Genomic DNA, 22,236 nt, shown 5'->3' on the forward strand with positions numbered 1-22,236 from the left:
TGCTACAAACACACTTAACATTACTGTGTGCTAAAGGTTTGAATGCTAACATGCTAAATGTTACAACAACATTACTATTTACATAATTTTAAGTTTTAACATCTTTGAGGGTTTTTGTAGATACTAGTGCTGTCAGTTAAATGCGTTATTAACAGCGTTAACCCAAACCCATTTTAACGGCGTCAATGTTTTTATTGTGAGATTGACGTTCTTTTTGGCCTAGCACACTTTGTAGTTTTTTTCACATGCTGTTGCAACAACTAGTAACGTTAGAAAAACTACAACACCACACCGGATCTAGCTAGACCGGAAACAAAACAACAGGCATGTCGCACACACTTGTTTAAGAGTAGTAGATGTTACGTTTTGAGTGGATGGCGAGCGCGAGACGCCGAAATGGATGCCAATAATATTCTGAATGGAAAGTTTACTTTTAAAAAGTTGCCAAATGGTTCCATTGACAAGACCAAAGTGATCTGTGTGTTTTGTTGTTGTGAACTGAGCTATCATCGCAGCACGTCCAGTCTGAAATACCACTTGATGGCCAAACACACAGCTGATGCGAATTCTCCGCCCCCTCGTCAAAGCCAGGCGACAATGGATGACTTTAATAAAAACAACATTTGCACAAAGCAAGCCGATCCACTTTTCCATGTTGATAAGAGCATTAAAATTAGAAAAAATAATGGGACAAAAAGAAGAAATCAAGGGACATTTAGAATAGATAAAAATGTACGATTAATTGCGATTAAATATTTTAATCGTTTGACAGCACTAGTAGATACATAATGCTAAGTATTAGTTTGTGAACGTACAAAATGTACAGTTTATTTATTGATTGACTGATTGATTAACAGAAAATGAATTGGTGTTTTGAACATTTGGACATTTTTAACATTTATTAATGGAGAAAATAATTGTGAGATTAATTGATAATGAAAATGTAATTGATCACTTGTGGCTACAGACATTTTTATCTTTATCTTCAGTGTTCTGGATGTAAATCTTGAGCTCCATGTGTGATTATTGGTTATTGATTTGTTGTTTTCCTGTGTGCAGATGAGCAGCAGTTCAGTGAGGAGGACGGACCGGTGGAGATGACTGCAGCCAGAGTGGACCGAGATGTGGTCAGTATATAGTTCATGTCTGAGAGCAGCTGGTGGACCTGTGGAGGTCGTCCAGGTTCACTGGACCTCAGATTAAAGCTGATTGAAGGACGCAGTTTGATTCAGCTGTAATCAGAGTTTGAAGCTTTGAGGGAAAATCTGGTTACATAATGAGAAAGATATAGTGGGAGAACTGACCTCCGCTCTGTTAGTTTAGGTTTAATCATTAAAGAATAAACCTGTTAATGTTCTCTGAAACATGCTCTTATTTTGGCAGCAAATCCTGAACCACATCCTGGACGACATCGAGTTCTTCGTCACCAAACTCCAGAAGGCGGCCGAGGCCTTTACCGAGCTGTCCAAGAGGAAGAAGACCAAGAAAGGCAAAAAGAAAGGTCCAGGAGGTGAGGACTGCGGAGATGACAGTTTAACAGAGGACGCAGATTAACTTCTAACCTGGTAGTCGAGACTGTCCCATAATGTTCACTGTGAATCCTCTTAATGAAAGTGAACATGAATGAATCCTCCACACAAACTGATTCACTCATTCACATGAACTCAACAATGAACTGTTGAATCAGTTGTTCTGAACTTAAATGTGTTCAGTATTTTAGGTTCAGCTGATTTAATTTAATTCCAGTTTGTTCCACGGGCTCATTTTCTTTAACTTGACCTTATATCATTATAACAATGTTAGCATTATAATGCTGTATAGCTTAGCATTTTATTTCACTTTATTAATCATCATAAGCCTGAGTATGCATCCAAATCATTCTTAATGAGCCCAAAGTGGAAAGATTGGAAGCTTGAATATGAATTGGCTGCCATTTTGATAATCAATCAATAATCAATAGTTTTTTATGGTCCGTCAGTTGTTTGACAGGTGATGTAATAATTTACTTTAGTGGAAGAAAACTGAGTAAATTCAACTTGGTAATAACATTTGTATAAAGAAGAAGCATTTAAGTGACTTTATTCAGATGAATTCTGTGAACACATTTTAAATAAGTTTGGAGAAATGCTGCATATGAGAGTAACTTCAATTAACTGAATGGAATTAGTTCAATTAACTTAATTTACCCAAAGTTACCTTAACAATCAATACTTGAGTTACTGCGACTCAAATCAAACATCTTTCAGACTTCAACTGTTTGAATAAACTTAAACTGTTTGACTTCATTAAAATGTTGAGAAATTAATTCTCACATTTCTTCGTCCTCATGATGTTTTCGAGGTCGAGGTCGAAGGTCACGAGTGTTGGATCAGAACCTGAAACCAGTGTGTTTTATTTTCTTACTGAATATAAATGTTCTGTTTGTTTTTAAAAGTACTTTATAAATAAAGTACTATTTATATAATAATAATATTTATTTTTCTGTACAATCTTTCTGAAACAACTTCAGGTTTCTGGATGAGAATCTTTAATGTAGAAACTGTTTAATACTTCTGTTACATTTGCTGCCTGTTGTCTGTGCTCAGGTACTTACATCATTTGTAATTATTCAAGTTAAATGTTGATGATTTTTGAGTTTTTTCTCCTTCAGGAAGTGAAATGTTTGTGTGATTGTGTCTGATTGGTCCACCAGAGGGCGTCCTGACGCTGCGCTCCAAACCTCCCGGTGAGGACGAGTTTGTGGACTGTTTGCAGAAGTTCAAACACGCCTTCAACCAGCTGGTAGGACATCTCCATTATCAGAAATACTTTATTGATCCTGGGGGAAATCAATAAAGATCACACGAACCTGTTGCTGTGATATTGATGAATCAGTCGTATTCTATCATATTCAGACTGTCTGTGTTCTGCAGGGCAAACTGAAGCATCAAATCCAGAACCCGAGCGCCGTGGATCTGCTTCATTTCCTGTTCAACCCGCTCAGGATGGTCAGCTTTATTTTATTAACCCGATAAAACAACTTCCTGTGGCTCTAACCACAACTTCCTTTCTATCTCCACTGAATGACTTCTTACTTTCTGACATCTGTCATCAAGTCTTTCACATAATAAAAAGGAGAAATTACTCAAAACAGACTGTGTGGCCAAAAGTATGTGGACACACAGGAACCTTTATTCTTGTTTTTCTTTGAAAAAGAAGAATAAACTCTAACTTTCTGTCTCTTGTGTTAATTTTTGCAATTTAGTAATTTAACTTGTATAATATATATACACTGAACAAAATTATAAATGCACCACTTTTGTTTTTGCCCCCATTCATCATGAGCTGAACTCAAAGATTTAAGACTTTCTCTATGTACACAAAAGGCCTATTTCTCTCAAATATTGTTCACAAATCTGTCAAAATCTGTGTTAGTGAGCACTTCTCTTTTGCCGAGATAATCCATCCACCTCACAGATGTGGCATATCAAGATGCTGATCAGACAGCATGGGTATTGCACAGGTGTGCCTTAGGCTGGCCACAATAAAAGGCCACTCGAAAATGTGCAGTTCCATCACACAGCACAATGCCACAGATGTGGCAAGTTTTGAGGGAGCGTGCAATTGGTATGCTGACTGCAGGAATGTCCACCAGAGCTGTTGCCCGTGAATTGAATGTTAATTTCTCTACCATAAGCCGTCTCCAAAGGCGTTTCAGAGAATTTGGAAGTACATCCAACTGGCCTCACAACCGCAGACCACGTGTAACCACACCAGCCCCGAACCTCCACATCCAGCATCTTCACCTCCAAGATCATCTGAGACCAGCCACCTGGACCGCTGCTGCAATAATCGGCATAACCGATTTTTTGCATAACCGAAATTTGCATAACCAAAGAATTTCTGCCCGAACTGTCAGGAACCGTCTTAGGGAAGCTCATCTGCATGCTTGTCGTCCTCATCGGAGTCTCGACCTGACTGTAGTTTGTCGTCGTAACCGACTTGAGTGGGCAAATGCTCACATTCGATGGCGTCTGGCACTTTGGAGAGGTGTTCTCTTCACTGATGAATCCCGGTTTTCACTGTAATTCAATTGTGTACTGTACAGGGCAGATGGCAGACAGCGTGTATGGCATCGTCTGGTTTGCTGATGTCAACATTGTGTTGTCGCACAGCCATTGAAAAGGAGTGGACCAACATTCCACAGGCCACAATCAACAACCTGATCAACTCTATGTGAAGAAGATGTGTTGCACTGCATGAGGCAAATGGTGGTCCCACCAGATACTGACTGGTTTCCGGACCCCCCCGGACCCCCCCAGATCCCCCCAATACAGTGAAACTGCACATTTTCGAGTGGCCTTTATTGTGGCCAGCCTAAGGCACACCTGTGCAATACCCATGCTGTCTGATCAGCATCTTGATATGCCACACCTGTGAGGTGGATGGATTATCTCGGCAAAGGAGAAGTGCTCACTAACACAGATTTTGACAGATTTGTGAACAATATTTGAGAGAAATAGGCCTTTTGTGTACATAGAGAAAGTCTTAGATCTTTGAGGTCAGCTCATGATGAATGGGGGCAAAAACAAAACTGCTGTGTTTATAATTTTGTCCAGTGTCCAAAAAAGAATAAAAATAAATATTATAAAGAATAATTATTTAGAGATAAAAGCTGCCCTTGACCCCGTCCTCCCGCCGCCCCCCTCCAGGTGATCCAGGCATCGGGCAGTGTGGATCTGGCTCGCAGCGTCGTGGTTCCTCTGCTGACCAGAGAGGCCATCGACTTCCTGCACGCCACAGGAAACGCAGAGGAGAGACACCTGTGGGTCACTCTGGGAGACGGGTGGACCAAATGCAGGTGAGTTTGTGGCGGAGTCCGCCGCTGTGAGTCTGTACAGCTGCTGCTGATGTAACATCTATGGGTCTGTTTTCATTACTGTTTAATCAGCTGAAAATAAGAATCATTGTGTGTTTGTTACCTTTGAATGACACGTTTTTATCTACAGAGGCAGCGGTTCCTCTTCTGGTGGAGTCCGCCATGTTGAACCGCCATGTTTGTACGGTAGCCCAGAACGGACAAATCAAACTCTGGATCTTGATGGAGCCTTTTTTTAACGAGTTTTGTGGCCAGCGTATTTCTCCTACTTACTCATTCTCATTCACAGGTCGCCAAATACAGACGCGAGAGGTGTTCAGTTAGTTACATCTGGTAGCTAATGTTGGCAAAATGCAAACTAGCTAATGACAAGTTAGGTAGTGTTTTGTTAGCATTAGCTAAGCTAAGATCTCATAGTGTCCTGAGATAACTTCTGTTATGAATATAACTATACAAATAAAATTGAATTAAATTGAATATTTATGTCACTTTAATCTTTTTAACAATCTTAAAAACAATTATGTAGATTAGCATTGTATTAGCTCCTTAGCTTGCTGAGTTCCAACGAGGAAACTCAATGTTTAGATATATGCTATGTGCTAAGCTAATCTATGTTGGAATGCCGATTTTCAGGATGTTTTTCGTACACTTTGCAGCCGCAGACGCTCTAAAGGCTGAGCTGTATTCAGTTGGTTTCAATCTGTAACTTCACCACTAGATGTCACTAAATCCCACCCACTGGCCCTTTAAGTAAGATGTTGTCATGGTAACGTGTGTGCAGGTTGGAGTGGCCGAAGGATCATTACTTCCCGCCCTGCGTGCTGAGGTTTCGTGACGGTTGGGAGCCTCCGGCGCTCCCGACGGCGACTCTGTCCAGAGAGCAGGAGCTGGCCGGCGTGGAGGTCCAGAGACAAGAGGAGCTGAGGATGAGACTGGCTCAGGAGGTCGGTATCTGCTTCGCACGCCACGTCCTCCTGAACCACAGGAACAAGTATCTTTAACCACTTCCTGTCTGTCTCTGCAGCAGTCGGCGCTGCAGAGGTTCCCTCCTGCAGACGGGTACGCCTCCTTCTCCAACGCCTCCTACAAACGCATGCAGATCCTGGATCAGGAAGCGGCCATGGCTGCGTTTAAACAGGCCGTCAGCCGCCGCGTAGACCGGTAACCCCGAGGTCACATGACGCCCTGGAGAACTGATCCCTGAGCTGCTCTTTACTGCCCTTTTAACTATGGAGGACAAAATGTGACTCATTCTTCAATAAAACATAAATTAAAGTTGAAATAAATAAATAAATTAAAGAACGGGTCACGTGACTCGGAAGGCGTTAAATGTCGCTTCCTGTGTCTCCCTCAGTAAATCCAGTTGTTACTGTCACACAGGGTTTACTTCCTGTTGCCAGCAGGGGGCGCTACGTACACTGAAGGTTTTACAGCAAACAGACCAAAGTTAATACGACAACCTGGAAAAGGTCGCACATTAAATTCAAAATGGCCGACTTCCTGTGGGGTTCAGAGACACGAGTGCCTGAAAAGTGTGACTGATTTATTGATTCTAATATTGATTCATTGATTCTCATATTGATTTATTGATTCTAATATAGATTTGTTGATTCTAATATTGATTTATTTCAGTATCTATATATCTATATTTAACTGATGAATGAGTCATTCTTCATCCTCCTTCACTTCCTCTTTCTCAGTCTGATGTGTTAATTTGTGATCGTCGCTGTTGTTGTTTTAATATAAAATCTGATCAATATTTGTCCACTGATTGATCTTCTTCTTCCTCATTCAGTCGTTTGCTCTATAAAATACAATCTGAGTGACTTCTACGTCTTTAAATTTCATTTTTCTCTCAGTAATCCACAGGGACACTTCTCCACGGCTGTAACAACAAATAACCCTAAAACCTGCTTTATTATTATTGTTATTGTTGTTGTTGTTGTTATAATAATTATTATATATTACTGCTGGTTTTATAGTGGCCACACAGACTGTGTTTGTAATTCTAATGATTATTGATTGATGTATTGATTAATATATTGGTTGATATATTAGTTGATGTATTGATTGATGTGTTTCAGAAGTTTTGACGCTGGCCAATCCAAACTGTTTGCCAAATCCAAATATGACTTTGTGGCGAGAAACAACACGGAGCTGTCGGTGCTGAAAGACGAGGTCGTCGAGGTAAACTTTGTTTTCTTTGTTTCTAGTAGTAACAATAATAATAATAATAATAATTATAATAATATCTGATCCCCGACACTCGTCTGTCAGGTTCTGGACGACAGGAAGCAGTGGTGGAAGGTTCGTAACGGTGGCGGAGCGTCCGGCTACGTGCCAAACAACATCCTGGAGATGACCAAAGCGGTGGACATCACGGGCCGAGGGGAGCCCATCTACAGCCATACTATACAGGTAGACCACCACCGTACAGGTAGACCAGAAACCTAGGACAGATCCTTCGGCTCTAGGTGGGTGGTCGTCTGTCTCAACCAGTTGGGGTGAGAGAGAGAGAGAGAGAGAGAGACAGACAGAGAGAGACAGACAGACAGACAGACAGACAGGTGCACAGCAACAACAGTATTGGCAATGGCAATCTAGCAGGACCATGGCAGGAGGCTCCACCAGGATCGACAAGAACCTGCGAGACAAGAAAGCACAAGAACTCCGGGGAAGAAGTGGAGTTAGTAACATGCATTAATGGGACATGAATGAGTGCAGAAAGAGAGAGGAAGAGAGGAGCTCAGTGCACCATGGGAAATCCCCCGATAGTCTAGGCCTATAGCAGCATAACTAAGGGAGGGTTCAGGACTCACCTGATCCAGCCCTAACTAGGTCTGCTTTATGTGGGAATTAAATGATAAATCCTGATTAACGATTACTCCAAGATTCCTGACAGTGGTGCTAGACCACATACAGGTAGACCTCCACCATACAGGTAGAGCACATACAGGTAGACCTCCACCGTACAGGTAGACCACATACAGGTAGACCTCCACCGTAAAGGTAGACCACATACAGGTAGACCTCCACCGTACAGGTAGACCACATTCAGGTAGACCTCCACCGTACAGGTAGACCACATACAGGTAGACCTCCACCGTACAGGTAGACCACATACAGGTAGACCTCCACCATACAGGTAGACCTCCACCGTACAGGTGTACTGTCCACTGTACAGACCACCTGTGTGAATACATCGTGTGTATTTAATGTTTGACCATTAATCCGTCTGATTCACTGTCTCATCTCATTCATGTTTCATTTTGAATCGTTGAAGCTTATGATGCCAAAGAAGGAGTTTGAGTTGTTCAAGGTAGGACGAGTGCTGTAGGTGTGTTTCATTTCCTTAAAGGAACAGGCTCACATTGTTACTGCTGCTAAAACCATCACGTCTCCACATCTGTTCACTAAATATATCTTTAATGTATAATTTATATATATTATATAAATTATACTATACATATACACTACCGGGACATTTCCTGAGACTTGCGACCCTGAAGCTAACGAGCTATCACAATGTTTGAATGCTCCCTGTATGTAGCTTCCACAGCATTAACTAGCTAGAAACAGCTAACATAATGTTAGATATCACAGCGGTCTTTTGGCTACGCTAACAGTTTCCCTGCTTCCTGTCTGTGTTTAAGCTAGGCTAATCTTTCCTGGTATAACATTCGTTTGCTGCAAACGGCTAAATAAATATCAGATATGCTAGTTCTTTGTAACTTACCTTTGCTATCTGTTTACAGCTCCCACAAAATCAATTAGCTACTTAAACTCCTAGCATGAGGTTGCTCATGCTATCTGTATCCCCCCTGCTTCTAGTGTTGTGCTAAGCTAGGCTAAACACATAGTATAACGTCAGGTAGCTACAAACAACTACTCTATAATCAGATATAGTAGTGGTTTGTACCTATAATCGGCTACCAACACTTAGCATAATGTTGCATCTGTTAACCCATTGGCACTAGCACAACATTGATTAGCAGCTAGATTGGCTAGCAGTGTGCCTCTGCTTTGTGTTTTTGTGGCTAACAGGATAACAGGAAATGTGGAACTGTTCCTTTAAGTCGGTTTGATGTTTGAATAATCCATCAGCAGATTTCCGTGCAGTTTGTTGTGAATAATTCGTTTCATTTCCATCATTTTTTATCTTTTATGTTTCATTTCACGTTTCCAGCAATTACTGGGAGAGTTGAACGAGGTAAACCACAGACATCGAACTCATTTCAGGTTCAGAGGGTCAAACCAGATAAAGTCCGACTGTAAGTCACCGTCTGTCTGTCCTCTGTCAGAAGCAGACAACCAGGACCGACTTCATTCCCAGTAAACCGGTCGCCACTCCGATGCCTCCGGCTCCCACGCCGCCTCCTCCGGCCCCCGCCAGGCTCCCCACGCCGCCGCTGCCTCCTCCGCCCGCAGAGCCCGCCAGGCCTACCGCCGCCAGCAGCGCAGTCAGCCGCCAGAACAGCACCACATCCAGCGATAACGGCAGCGTCGCCATGAGGGACCACGGCAACCAGAGGCCGGCGCCTGGCAACCGTAAGTCCAACAAAATGTCTCCTTCTAAGTCCGTCTGTTTGTCCGAGAGGATTCTTTTATTTATCTGTGATTATCAGAATATTTCCCGGATAAAGTCATAAATTAAACCACAGCAGCGACGGGACGTCCTGACTGAGACTGAAGTATTGACCGTTTGTCTCACTGCAGTCTGTTTGGACCTGAATGTCTCGATCAATAATTCTATTGATCATATTTATCTGATAATCGTTCTGCTGGAGTTCGTCACCGTCAGCGAACTGTGTGTCTGTCCTCGTCGCCCCCTGCAGGCAGGAAGTCCAACATGGAGGAGGTTCAGGATGAGCTGATGCACAGACTGACGTTGGGTCGCAGCGCTCAGAAGAAGTTCCAGGTTCCAGCTCGTGGCGGTGGCGGCGGCGGTGGCGGTGGCGGTGGCGGCAACCCGCAGTTGGTCAGCATCACCTACGACTCCTCGCCAGACGATGTCAGAGCCTGGTTGGAGGCTAAAGGCTTCAGTCCAGTGTGAGTCTGTCTGTCTCGGTCTGTCTCTCTGCTCACTGTCTGTCTCTCACTGCATTCATTCACTCATTCTCACTCTGTCTCACCCTGTCTCACTGTGTCCAGCTGTGTCTCTCTCTGTCTCACTGCGTCCAGCTGTGTCTCACTCTGTCCAGCTGTTTCTCACTCTGTCTCATCTTGTCTCACTCTGTCTCACTGCGTCCAGCTGTGTCTCACTCTGTCTCACTGTCTCACTGCGTCTCACTCTGTCTCACTGCCTCCAGCTGTGTCTCACTCTGTCTCACTGCGTCCAGCTGTGTCTCACTGCGTCCAGCTCTGTCTCACTCTGTCTCACTGCGTCCAGCTGTGTCTCACTGTGTCCTGTTGTGTCTCACTGCATCCAGCTGTGTCTCACTGCGTCCAGCTCTGTCTCACTCTGTCTCACTGTGTCCAGTTGTGTCTCACTGCGTCCAGCTCTGTCTCACTGCGTCCAGCTCTGTCTCACTCTGTCTCACTGCGTCCAGCTGTGTCTCACTCTGTCTCACCCTGTCTCACTGCGTCCAGTTGTGTCTCACTCTGTCTCACTGCGTCCAGTTGTGTCTCACTCTGTCTCACTGCGTCCAGCTGTGTCTCAGTCTGTCTCACTGCGTCCAGCTGTGTCTCACTGTCCAGTTGTGTCTCACTGCGTCCAGTTGTGTCTCACTGCATCCAGTTGTGTCTCACTGTGTCTCAGTTGTGTCTCACTGCGTCCAGCTGTGTCTCACTGTGTCTCACTCTGTCTCACTGCGTCCAGCTCTGTCTCACTCTGTCTCACTCTGGCTGTCCCCCCTGTGCAGGACCATCACCAGCCTCGGCGTCCTGACCGGAGCTCAGCTGTTCTCTCTCAACAAGGAGGAGCTGAAGACGGTTTGTCCTGACGACGGCGCTCGAGTCTTCAGCCAGGTCACCGTCCAGAAGGCGGCGCTAGAGGTGGGTGTCAAAGGTCAAACATGATGTCACCAAAACATCCCGACTAATCTACCGCTGACACACAGTTCGTCTTCGATACACAAATATAATCATTAGCTTCCAAAACAGTTATTCTCAATAAAGTGATTGTTGATTAGCTGTGAGAATCAATAGTGTCAGCGTACAGTGAGCCGGTCTCTGGGGATTACTGGAGCTGAGGCTACAAGCTAACGTTAGCATGCTAATATATAACACATCTGTTCCTGCTGTCTGATAATAATGTGAACTTTAAATTATATTCCACAAGAAGCTAAATGCTAATAATAAAGAAAATGACCAACTACTGTCAGTTAGCTTAGCATAACCAGATATTTCAATTCAATTCAATTTTATTTGTATAGCGCCAATTCATAACAGAAGTTATCTCAGGACACTTTTCAAATAGAGCAGGTCTAGACCGAACTCTTTATAACATTATTTACAGAGACCCAACAGTACCACCATGAGCAAGACCTTGGAGACAAGGGCAAGGAAAAACTGCCTGTTAAAAGGCAGAAACCTAGGACAGATCCTCCGGCTCTAGGTGGGTGGTCGTCTGTCTCGACCAGTTGGGGTGAGAGAGAGAGAGAGAGAGAGAGAGAGAGACAGACAGACAGACAGACAGCAACAGTAGCAACAACCACACTAACAGTAAATGATGACGACGACAACAGCGACGATGGGGGACAATGAGCAGTGACAATAGTAATAATAGTAACTGTAGTAATAATAATATTTCTCACTGATTTCTACCTGAATATACAAAAGATTTGCAGTTAATCTGGTTTTACAGTGTAAATAAGTTTAATTAACTCAAAAAGTGTTGAAACTGATGACATCGAAAATTTTTAAGTTAACAAAACATTCCGGATCAAGTGGCAAAGTTACTAATTTTAAGTAACGCTGATTTCATTTTGTAAAGTTTCTGTAAAGTTTCTTTGAAAAGCTGCTTCAAGAATCTTTATGAATTTACTGAGTTTGTGTTAAACGGTTTGATTTAATCAGTTTTAATAACTGAACACAGTGAAGTGTCATTTGATGATGTTTTTGAAGGTTATATATTAGCTCATGATGCTACAGTCACCTCCTGTTTACACAGCTGGCTGCTCCTGATTGGACGGCGCTACAGACGTTTCCTAGCAACAGATAAATTAAATCTGAGACATTTGTTCAGTTTCAACCTGATTTAGTGAATCCCAGTTTGAAACTGAGGAACTTCAAACTCAGTTTATGGAGTGCTTGTCCAGCAGAGTCCTGATCAGGATAGATCTGGTCCCGGATTGGTCTGTTGAGGGTCTCCTCTGTCTTTAAGCTTTCTATCCCCCAACTCTGGCAAGGTCTGGTGTGTGGTGTCTATTTCCACCTGCAGGTTTTCTTCTGAGCCTCCTCTGATCTTCTGTTTCCACTCTCATGAAGGTATCGTGTTCACTAACAGACGTCTGCCGCCTCCTTCTGCCGGCCAGACTTAAAGGAACAGTCACAGTTTTAAAAGCAGTTCAGTTCAGATCAGTTCAGTTCAGTTCAGTTTAGATCAGATCAGATTCAGATCAGATCAGATCAGTTCAGATCAGATCAGTTCAGATCAGATCAGATCAGATCAGTTCAGTTCAGTTCAGAGGTCTGAACTCGAGTCTGGAATCTGATATAACAAAATCCATCAAGACTCACAAACAAACTTTAACTCCAATAATTCTGAGACTTTTGTTTATTTTTGTCCTGGTCTTGACTTTGAGTTTAATCGATCAGATATTGGCTGTGATCAATCAGAGATATTGGCTGTGATCAATCAGAGATATTGGCTGTGATGGATCATGTGACTCTGGCCGTCAGAACGAAGCTCTGGACGTTTGATGCGTAGCAGCATTTTAAGGTAGTGCCGGTATTTGTCCTCCTGCTGTGGCTGTACACTGAGTCCTCCTTAAACTCCCTGAATGAACTTCCTGTTGCCCTCTGACCCCGCCCCCGACCCGTAGAGACCAGGATGTAGACCTGATCTGAAGAGACAACCTTGTGCTCTGTGTGCTAGCTTAGCTTTTATTAGCTACAACAACATGGCGGCACCACGTCAGACTGCAGTTTTATTAATGAGGAAAGATTCATATTTAACAACCTGCCTCTTGTTTCTGTAGTTTCCCATAATACATTTCACTTATGAAGAGTTCTTAACCATAAAATAAAAATAAAAACTTTATATTGAATATTCCTGTTTGCAGATTTGAGTTAAAGAAACAAAAAAGTTTGACTTGTGTCAAATCATCAATAATTGAATCAATCTGTCCTTTAAACGATCCACAGATTCACAAAATCATTAAACCAAACTGAAAAACTACGGTGAGTCAAGAGGGTCAAACGTACAAATCAAATGTTTGATCTTTTGCTTAAGTTCAAATAAATAATAATAAATAAAACTGAACCTGAATGTAAAACCTGATGAGTCGGTTGAAGTCAAACAGTCAAAGTCTGAAAGATGTTTGATTTGAGTCGCAGTAACTCAAGTATTGATTGTTAAGGTAACTTTGGGTAAATTAAGTTAATTGAACTAATTCCATTCAGTTAATTGAAGTTACTCTCATATGCAGCATTTCTCCAAACTTATTTAAAATGTGTTCACAGAATTTGAAACTGGAATTAAATCAGCTGAACTTAAAATACTGAACACATTTAAGAACAACTGATTCAACAGTTCATTGTTGAGTTCATGTGAATGAGTGAATCAGTTTGTGCGGAGGATTCATTCATGTTCACTTTCATTAAGCTGCTTCACTGTCAATCTGATTTAATGGTTACAGTAACAAACAAAAACAAACTCAGGTTGGACGAACGCTGAATCTTCCTCTAATGTCACATTCAGATTTTATCATTAAGGACACAAACAGTTCTGGCACTTTGAAACAAACCTGATAAGTGTTCTATAGTTATTGATCTGCTGATGATTACTGATATACTGCTGACTGTGAGGTATTGATCATTCATTGTTGGTAAGTAGAAACTAGTGTTCATGTAATCAATAAAACCGCATTTAAAGCTCCGACAGAATCTGCAGCTGGTTGCACAATGACGACGAAACACAGAGACAACGGGACTAAAGAAATTATAAAATAAATACAAAATGAATTGTTGAGGAAGAATTGAACCCCACAGCCATATAAATGTATATTTTATGTAAAGAATAAATGTATTTTAGTTATATTTATGTATTTATTTTTTGATGAGTCATGTTTTGTCCTTCATACTGATCCCGCTTTAAGCTAATATATAATAACTGTTTATTTTTGTGCAGTTTTTTAATGACTCAGCATTGTGATTGATCTTTGTGCAACCAGTCACTGAAGCACTCTGTTACCCAGCATGCACCCTGACTTAACCAGCTGAGTCACTCTGTAGATATTTTAATGCACGTGCTCTCTGCAGTTCGCAGCGGCAGTCCCCATCCGAGGTCGGCGGTGTTCGGCTCCGACCCACAGAAGATTTTCTCGTCTTATCTGCTGATAAAATCTTCTGATTGGAGGAATGAGTCGGCAGTCGCTCAGTAGATCGCTGCAGGCAGTCGCTTCAGACGTTAACATTTTATTTTTGTTTTTTATGTTTTATCACCGTCTAACCAGCTGTTTGTCTGTTTGCTCTCCCTCGCTGTCTCTCTTTCTTCTCCTCTGCTGTCTCTCTCTGTTTGCTCTTCTACGCTCTCTCTCTCTGCTCTCCCCCGCTGTCTGTCTCTCTTTTTTCTCTCCTCCACTGTCTCTCTCTGTTTGCTCTTCCCCGCTGTCTCTCTGTTTGCTCTCCTCCGCTGTCTCTCTCTCTATGCTCTCCCCTGCTGTCTCTCTCTCTCTCTCTCTCTCTGCTCTCTCCCGCTGTCTGTCTGTCTCTCTCTCTATTTCCTCTCCCCCGCTGTGTCTCTCTCTCTCTCTCTCTCTCTCTCTCTCTCTCTCTCTGTGTCTCCAGAAGAGTTCGGGCTCTGAGCTGCAGGAGATTATGAGGAGGCGACAGGAGAAACTGGCAGCCACCACCTGTGATTCAGGGGTGGAGTCTTTTGATGAAGGCAGCACCCACTGAGCTCCACGTGACCTCCTCCTCCTCCTCCTCCTCCTCCTCCTCCTCCTTTCCTCCCTTCCTCCCTCCTCCTCCCTTCCTCTCTCCTCCTCCCTTCCTCCCTACTGTACTTTCTTTTTATTCTTTCACACTGCATCCGCTCTTTTCTCGCACTCTTAATCCTCAGGCGGCAGCTGACCACGCCAAGTTCGTGGAGATCATGCGGCGACGGCAGGAAACCCTCAGCTCGTCTCCGTAGGACGCCGTCCGATCTGCTCGAACACAAAGAGAAAATTCTGCCACGTTTGCCTCAAGTTGACTGAACGCTGATGCAGGTTTCTCTTCTGCAGGAGCGTCTGGTTGGTGTCTGAAGCTGCTCAGTAGCTCATTTTCCAAAGCGAAGCCTCTCAGTATTAAAGCCCGACCAGCTGCTGCTGCCCGGCGGCTGCAGTTTGTGCCTCTTTAACCACAAAGGAGTCGTTCTATTGATCCACCGTCAGCCTGAACCACAACCTGTTCAGTACTGACACATGCTAACCTGGACAACTAGCATAGTTAGCATTAATGATCAGATATTGTTATGGAAGTCTGACAGTAAAATAAGAAAATAAAATGAAAACTTGAAAATGATCATGTTAAGTCAAAATTATGAGATATGAAGTTGAAATTATGAGAATGATTTTGCATAATTACAAAAGATGAAAACTTAGCCTTGATAATAAATAAAATAATGAATATAATTATGGCTTTTGATCTCATAATCTTGACTTAATAATACATTATTTTTAGTAAGTTTCCATCTTGTTTTTGTTTTCCTGGCACTGATGGGCTTCCATACTTTATCTGTTAATGGACCATGTTGGTTGTTCAAAGATCTTCCAGAGTAGCAGATGCTTCACTCTGACTGTAACAACATCAAACTGGAGGCACAAACTGGAGCCAGCAGTTGATTAAAGTGACGGGCTGATAATATTATTATAATAAACACAGTAAATGTGGCTTTATGACATTATTCACACACTGATGTATATAACTGTACATTTCAGATTTTTGAGCAAAGAGAATTATGATTTTCATAGTATATAATCCTTTTATTTTATCAGAAGTTGAATTGATAATAGAACTGATCGACAGAAAAATAACTTTATTCTAATTTATGATTTAGTTAGTGACACAAACAGGATGCTGTTAGCAGCATTTTTGCACAGTAAATAATAAAAAATATAAAGGTTTCTATGTGAAGAATCAAACCTGTGAAATGATTCAACAGTTTAGTCTTTTTTTTTATGGGCTGATTGATTTTTTTTTTTACAGTCTTTCCTGAGAGGTCAAATGTCGTCCAAACACTGAACTGAATGTTTTCTGCTTTAAACGCGAGTTTGTTAACGACTGAATGATAATTACAGTAAATTATATGCAGCAGTTTCTGTGGACAGAAAGTAGAATTTATTTATAGATTATTAATACAGGAGATTGGTTCAAACCACTGTTACCATGGAGATCCTGAACCAGGTTACCCTTCCTAAGCCCCGCCCATTTTTTCTATGTGCTCCAATCACATTTGAGCAGCTTTCTTCTTTCCTGTGCTTAGATATGCTATGCTAGGCTAATCTATGTTGGAAAAACAACCATATTGTGAAGATGGTTCAAAGATAAGAGACATATAGTCACATCTTAAGTTAGCTAATGTTGCCAAAAACAGCTAACTAGCTATTTATACATTGTTGATGCTAGCATTTTGCTAACATTAGCTAACTTAAGATGTGACTGTATATATGTCTCTTCTATATTTTAACCTTCTTTACAATGTGGTTGTCGTTCCATCATAGATTAGCCTAGTGTAGCATATCTAAGCACAGGACAGGAGGAAGTTGGCCGAGGTTCCCAAAGGGGACGGGGCTTCGCACTGCCTCACTCACAATATTCGAATATTTAATAATATTTTAATTTTAGAATTGACTCTTCAACAGTAAATTCTGTGTCGAGAAAAGTTGGTCGAATGTTGGAAGAAAGAAAAAACTCTGTAAGCAAAAGATAATTTCTACGACACAAACTAATAATGTGACTATTTTTTTATGAGTTTCTACCGAGCAGCCTATCTGGAGCAAAAGTTGTCTGTAAAATATAAATAAGTATGTATATGCTTGCATATAAGATGTACAAAGATCAGCCTCACTGTGGCATCAACTGATTGTATTGATTTTGTTTTCCACTTATGCACAAAGTGTCTCCGACCAGTTTCCTGGTTGAGTGTAAAGGAAGTAAGAAGTGGAATAAACTGATGAAAAGGTTTTTCTGTAGCACAACTCTGTAATTAACACTACTGATTAAAGCTGAGTACTTTATGGATAATCGCTGTTTCTGTATTTAACAGTTCTAGAAGCCAATCAGAGTGAAAAGTTAGCGATAAAAGCATTTGTATGTGTATAGTTTTCATGGTGCCTTTTCCATTAAATCTGCTCATTCTGCAATAAAACCTTTATAAAAAATCATCTCACTGAGTTTCTGCTATCTGACCTTTAAAGTCTCCTGAGGACAAACACAAGCTTTTATTTTGAAATTGTAAAATGTCTGATTTCAGCTTTTCTAAAAACATCAGATGCAAGATTTTGGTTTTACGATTAAATTATAAGAAATTGATAAAAGTTTAGACAGAGTTTGTGTTATTTAACAGTTGATGATGGATTCTTAATATCGATGTTTAACTGTAAAAAATTAAAATAATTTCTGCCTAAATATTAATTTGAATGGCTGATTCACATTGAGAGCTGCACTTTTATAACTTACATGAACAACGTCTGAACAAGTTGTAAAAGGTGAAACTTTAAGTTGTTAGCTGCTGTTAGCTGCTGTTAGCTGTACTGTTGGCAGGAAACAGAAATATATAGGTTGGTCAGTAACGTTGGATTATAAATGTCCTTTTGTTCGGACAAATCTGTTGTGTTGTACTTTATCACAACACTGGTTGCACAGTTTTCTCTTTCACTGTTCAGAAACATTGTCTCAAGTCAATTTTAGAGCATTAGCTAGTTAGCTAGCAAGTAGCTCAGTAGTTGTTGAGTGTAAACGACAGAACTGTAAATAAATATTTTAAACATTGAAATTTCTGTCACAATCATAATCATCGTTTTTAGGTTTTAAGCTCCAAAGTTTTAAATCGAGGCCTCCAGGAGCCGTTCTGTTAGTGTGAAGCTAACGCAACGTTAGCTTAAGCAGCTGAACTGTCATTAGCACTCACTGTCAGTTATTAAAAGTGCATCAGCAGCTGTTTCACAATCATATCTGATTATATTTTAGTTTTGTAATTCATTGATTGAACAAATAGATTTATGTTACACAGCAAATATTAGTGAGCAGTGTTAAGTATCCTAATAATGTAATATATTGAACGTGGGATACATTTAACAAGTTAATGTAGAAGTATGATTATATTTGGTAGAAGTTTTTAAAACTAAAACAAACAAAACAGGCTTGAGTTTAAGTTATAGAAAATAACTGAAATCATAATACTCTGATTCTGGCTTAAAATAAGAAAATCAAAAGTACGTTTGTTGTCATTAATTAAACTTTAACATTAAACTGTAGTTTTGTAGTTCGTACACAGAAAGTGAAACACGACAAACGTAACTGCAACATTTTATTTTGTTCCAACACACACACACATTAAAACTCTGTGACAATGATCCGAGTTTGAGATCATCCCTCAAATTTTAAGTGACACAATGCACGAGAATGGCACCAACGAACAAGTCTGACTGGACGAACACTAAGTAAGAGAAAGAATTGTAGAAGAGTGTACAGTGCCGAGCTTTCGTCTTTTCTGACGGTCGTACCAAAGTGCGTTCCTCCGGCCTCAGACGAGTCCTCCGTGTCCACGAGTCTCCGGACGACCACGAGTCTCTGGACAACCGCAAAGCCGTCGTAGTGATGAGAGGACTTCTGGCTCAGGTAATGATTCACATATACAACAACTTTTAAAAAACAAACCTCTAAAGCAACATTTCCACAAGAATTACTCAGCAATGACGAGTAGAAACAGAGTAAGCAGTAGTAGTATGTACAGTACGTCGGATATCTAACAGTGAAACGTGACCTTTCAGATCGAGTGGCGACCGAACCAGCAGGTAAAGACTTCAGGTGTTTGAACCACAAGGCCACAATGACGAATCATTTTACAAAGTCAACACTGAAGCGTCCAGCGGCCTTTTTACACACATTCATGGATTTCTTCATTTTTTATTTTATTTTATTTTTTTACAAATTAGATACGAGGTGTGGTCGAAATAACGCCAACAGAAGTCAGAAGCAGCTTTTCCTTTTAGTTTAGTTGTTTTATTAGAGTTATAAAATGTTTTAGGGGATGTACAATATTCAGTTATATTAAATTATATTTATAGAAATATACTTAAGTTTGAACCAAAAGGCCACAAAGCAAATTTTTGTGCTTAAAATAACACAAACAGCATCAATATTAGATAACGTTCAGTTCAATCAGATAACTTTCAATCTGTTTTATACTTTCTGCTGTTTAACATTAAATATTAACTGACTTATCTGAAACATTTAGTTTTGAAACTTAACATTTAATTTATGATTTATGAACAAAATAAAAACTTGTACAAAGCTCATTAATTAGTGAGTTAATTGGTAAAAGGTTTAATATTGACCTTTTATATTCGCTCCCATTCACATCCATTTAAAACTGGAACAATCCTGTGTGTCCTAACTTTGATTGGAAGAAATTTAAATGTAAATATTAAAAATCTGATTTAATCTTTTGTTGGACTTTTAATATGAAAAGAAAAGCCGCTCCGCTCTGGGCTCTTATTTTGACGACACCCAGTACTTCCTGAATGGAGTGTAAGACTCAAGGTCAACCGGTCTCGTCTGTTCAGTAGACATTCTCTTCCGTCGTCAAGGAAGTGAGAAGTTTTCTTTTTGTCCTTCAAGTCAAACGTTGAGTAGAAAGATGAGAATTAACTAAACTAAATTAAGTTGATCTGAAAATGAGAAAATGGCTTCAGAACAACTTCCTGTACAGTAGTGTGTGTTTAAGACCCATATCGCCCCGAGCCGCCATATTTAAACATTTTAACGTTAACACAGATTTTATTACAACGCCCAAACGCTTTTCTAAATGTTCTAAATAATAATAATAATAAGAAAATTTGTTGGAAGATACCAGAACTTATAAACTGTTTTCCATCACAATATTTGGGGCAAATTGCTTTTATTAAAACGAATATTTTACATGGTAACAAACCTTTCAAAATTAGGTGATTTCTAAATTTGGGTCTACGTTTGTAACATCAAATGTTTTGGGGCAGTATTCCAAATTCTTGTGGGAGCAAACACAATTTAGAGTTTGAATTATATTCGTGCAAAATAAACATTTAACAGTGTTTAAATGTACTTTCATCATAAATTCTGTCATAAGTAATAATTCCGTATTTGTGGCCACTGTACCAGATTTATGTACATTTAGGGATTGCTACACAACATTTTGTAATGAAAAAAAAAATTGGGGGGTCAATATTATATCTTATTGGTATTCTGGGGAGCTTTATAACTGGAACCTTTTAGGGGCTAAACCACATACGGGGCTGACTACCAGAATGTTTCTATATGTAGCGTTTGGGGCGCAGTAACAAAAGCAGAGAATGTATCTTTAAGTTTTATATTTGCTCTTTGTAGACACTGACTAGGTTACGTTTATTTGGTCACAAATTCTAGTTGCAGCTTTATATGTTTAATGATAAAGATATTACCGATATTCAGATTCGGGTCTTGGGCCAGCTCTGGAGATATGCTGAGCAGATATGTTTGTGTTGTTTCCCAAATTCAGCAACATAAAGGGAACGTGGATATAATTTCAGGGTGGTTTTGGCAGTTCCACTGTCCTCAGATGCTGTCAGATATGATCCAAACAGGATTGTTGCCGCCAATAAGATTAAAAGTCTCTCAGCTAAAGTTAATCTACGTCTTCCGGTGGAGACCGTTGGATAGAAAGACAGTCGGTCCTCCACCGTCAGCAGCTCTTCCCTTCTTCTGTCAGCAGCTCCGAGGCCTCAGTGCAAATTCAAACTACAGCTCTACATCCACAGTCTCTAGCGTCTAAACTGGCTTCTGACGCGCCCGGCGGCGACGGGACGGCGGCATGAGGCACTCGTGTTTCCACAGAAAGGCATTCGTTCCCTTCAACTGTTTTTGTGCCCTTTAGTTCGTGTGCAGACCCAGCAAACATTCAGACGCTCAGCGGCCAACTTGACGGACGCAGTGAAATGAGTCGAGCAGCGTTTAGTGAAATTATTTATTACCAAAAAACTTTCATGTTCAAACTTTACAAAGCTGCTTTGAAGCCGAAATCTGGAAAACTGCAGCAAAAATGTACCAAATTTATGACGCCAACATTTGATCTTCAACCAGGACCGAAACGTTACGTTCGGACGGTTTTTAGCGTCCGATTAAAAATCTGCGTCAGACGTAAAATATTGTGCTCATGTTCCCGAACGTCAGCCGTCGCCGAATGCTTGCTGGGCTCCTCCAGTGGATGTAATCGGTGCAGCGGTCCTGGCAGTTTGTTAGCGTGTTAGAGCAGTTTTTAATAATGTTACGGCCCCGAGTTCAGGACATTTGGCAGTGAGTCCGGTTGCAATCTACCGCCTTTTGACTCCGACGTCGTAAAAAGCCAGGAAAGCTGCACGCTGCGAGAGGTGAACGGTACAAACGATGCAAAAATGATGATGATGAATGATATTCGGAGGAAGAGGCCGGTGTGCTTGCTGGTTTTTCAGCTACTCCTGAGATTAAAAAACAAATCAAATGAAAAACCGCTGACTCAGCTCCACCGACTCGCCGCCTCCCGTCGTCTGAACGAGGACGGACACAGTGTAGATGTCCAATCGCAGGACGGAGCTCGTTAACGCTCCTCCTCCTCCGACTCATCCCACCCCGCGTTGACGTGAGTCAGTCCAGTTCAGAGGGCGGGGTCGTGGTTCAACGTGTTGTAAGGCAGAAATCCATCCAACGCTTTTACACCAATTCAAACAAAAACTGGATTCTTTTTCTCTTGTGTTTTCAAGATGTTCTGCTGTTGGTTTGTTGATACTGATGATGAAGCTGATCTTCTTCTGCAGAGAATGGATGCCTGAAGCACAGGAGGTTGGGCGTGTTCGCAGCCTGCAAGACAAGGAAGAGAGATTCAATTTAATAAAGAGACACAAAGCTCATTTTTATTCAACTTATATTTTATCCTGTGCTGTGGCCAAATTAATGTTACAGTTGGGGAAAACTTTAGTTAAAAGGTCTTTTTCACAGCAGCCATTTTGACATAAAAGAGT

The 22,236-nt window shown here is 41.1% G+C and overlaps 2 protein-coding genes across 16 annotated transcripts in view; one reads left to right on the forward strand and one right to left on the reverse strand.

The window, feature by feature from the left end:
• The window catches only part of eps8a (epidermal growth factor receptor pathway substrate 8a), a 42,243-nt gene extending 24,855 nt beyond the window's left edge, over positions 1-17,388 (forward strand). For 2 of the 12 annotated variants that reach the window (XM_051419855.1, XM_051419856.1), the window contains exons 9-23: positions 1,060-1,127; positions 1,384-1,510; positions 2,693-2,781; positions 2,913-2,987; positions 4,692-4,840; positions 5,640-5,802; positions 5,883-6,019; positions 6,943-7,045; positions 7,136-7,276; positions 8,142-8,177; positions 9,045-9,068; positions 9,160-9,406; positions 9,694-9,907; positions 10,720-10,852; positions 14,810-17,388. In XM_051419855.1, coding sequence (XP_051275815.1) covers positions 1,060-1,127; positions 1,384-1,510; positions 2,693-2,781; positions 2,913-2,987; positions 4,692-4,840; positions 5,640-5,802; positions 5,883-6,019; positions 6,943-7,045; positions 7,136-7,276; positions 8,142-8,177; positions 9,045-9,068; positions 9,160-9,406; positions 9,694-9,907; positions 10,720-10,852; positions 14,810-14,920 — 1,817 coding nt within the window. In that variant the 3' untranslated portion in view covers positions 14,921-17,388. Of the gene's footprint in view, positions 1-1,059; positions 1,128-1,383; positions 1,511-2,692; positions 2,782-2,912; positions 2,988-4,691; positions 4,841-5,639; positions 5,803-5,882; positions 6,020-6,942; positions 7,046-7,135; positions 7,277-8,141; positions 8,178-9,044; positions 9,069-9,159; positions 9,407-9,693; positions 9,908-10,719; positions 10,853-12,239; positions 12,287-14,809 lie in introns of all 12 variants that reach the window. The other 10 variants (XM_051419863.1, XM_051419857.1, XM_051419864.1 and 7 more) reach the window with 10 other exon arrangements.
• A 1,132-nt stretch (positions 17,389-18,520) lies between these two features.
• The window catches only part of ptpro (protein tyrosine phosphatase receptor type O), a 40,622-nt gene continuing 36,906 nt past the window's right edge, over positions 18,521-22,236 (reverse strand). For all 4 annotated transcript variants that reach the window (XM_051419802.1, XM_051419801.1, XM_051419800.1 and 1 more), the window contains one exon: positions 18,521-22,075. The gene's annotated coding sequence lies outside the window, so the exon portion shown is untranslated. The remainder of the gene's footprint in view (positions 22,076-22,236) is intronic.

The sequence above is a fragment of the Dicentrarchus labrax genome, unplaced genomic scaffold (genome assembly GCF_905237075.1).
Source record: "Dicentrarchus labrax unplaced genomic scaffold, dlabrax2021, whole genome shotgun sequence".
NCBI lineage: Eukaryota > Metazoa > Chordata > Actinopteri > Moronidae > Dicentrarchus > Dicentrarchus labrax.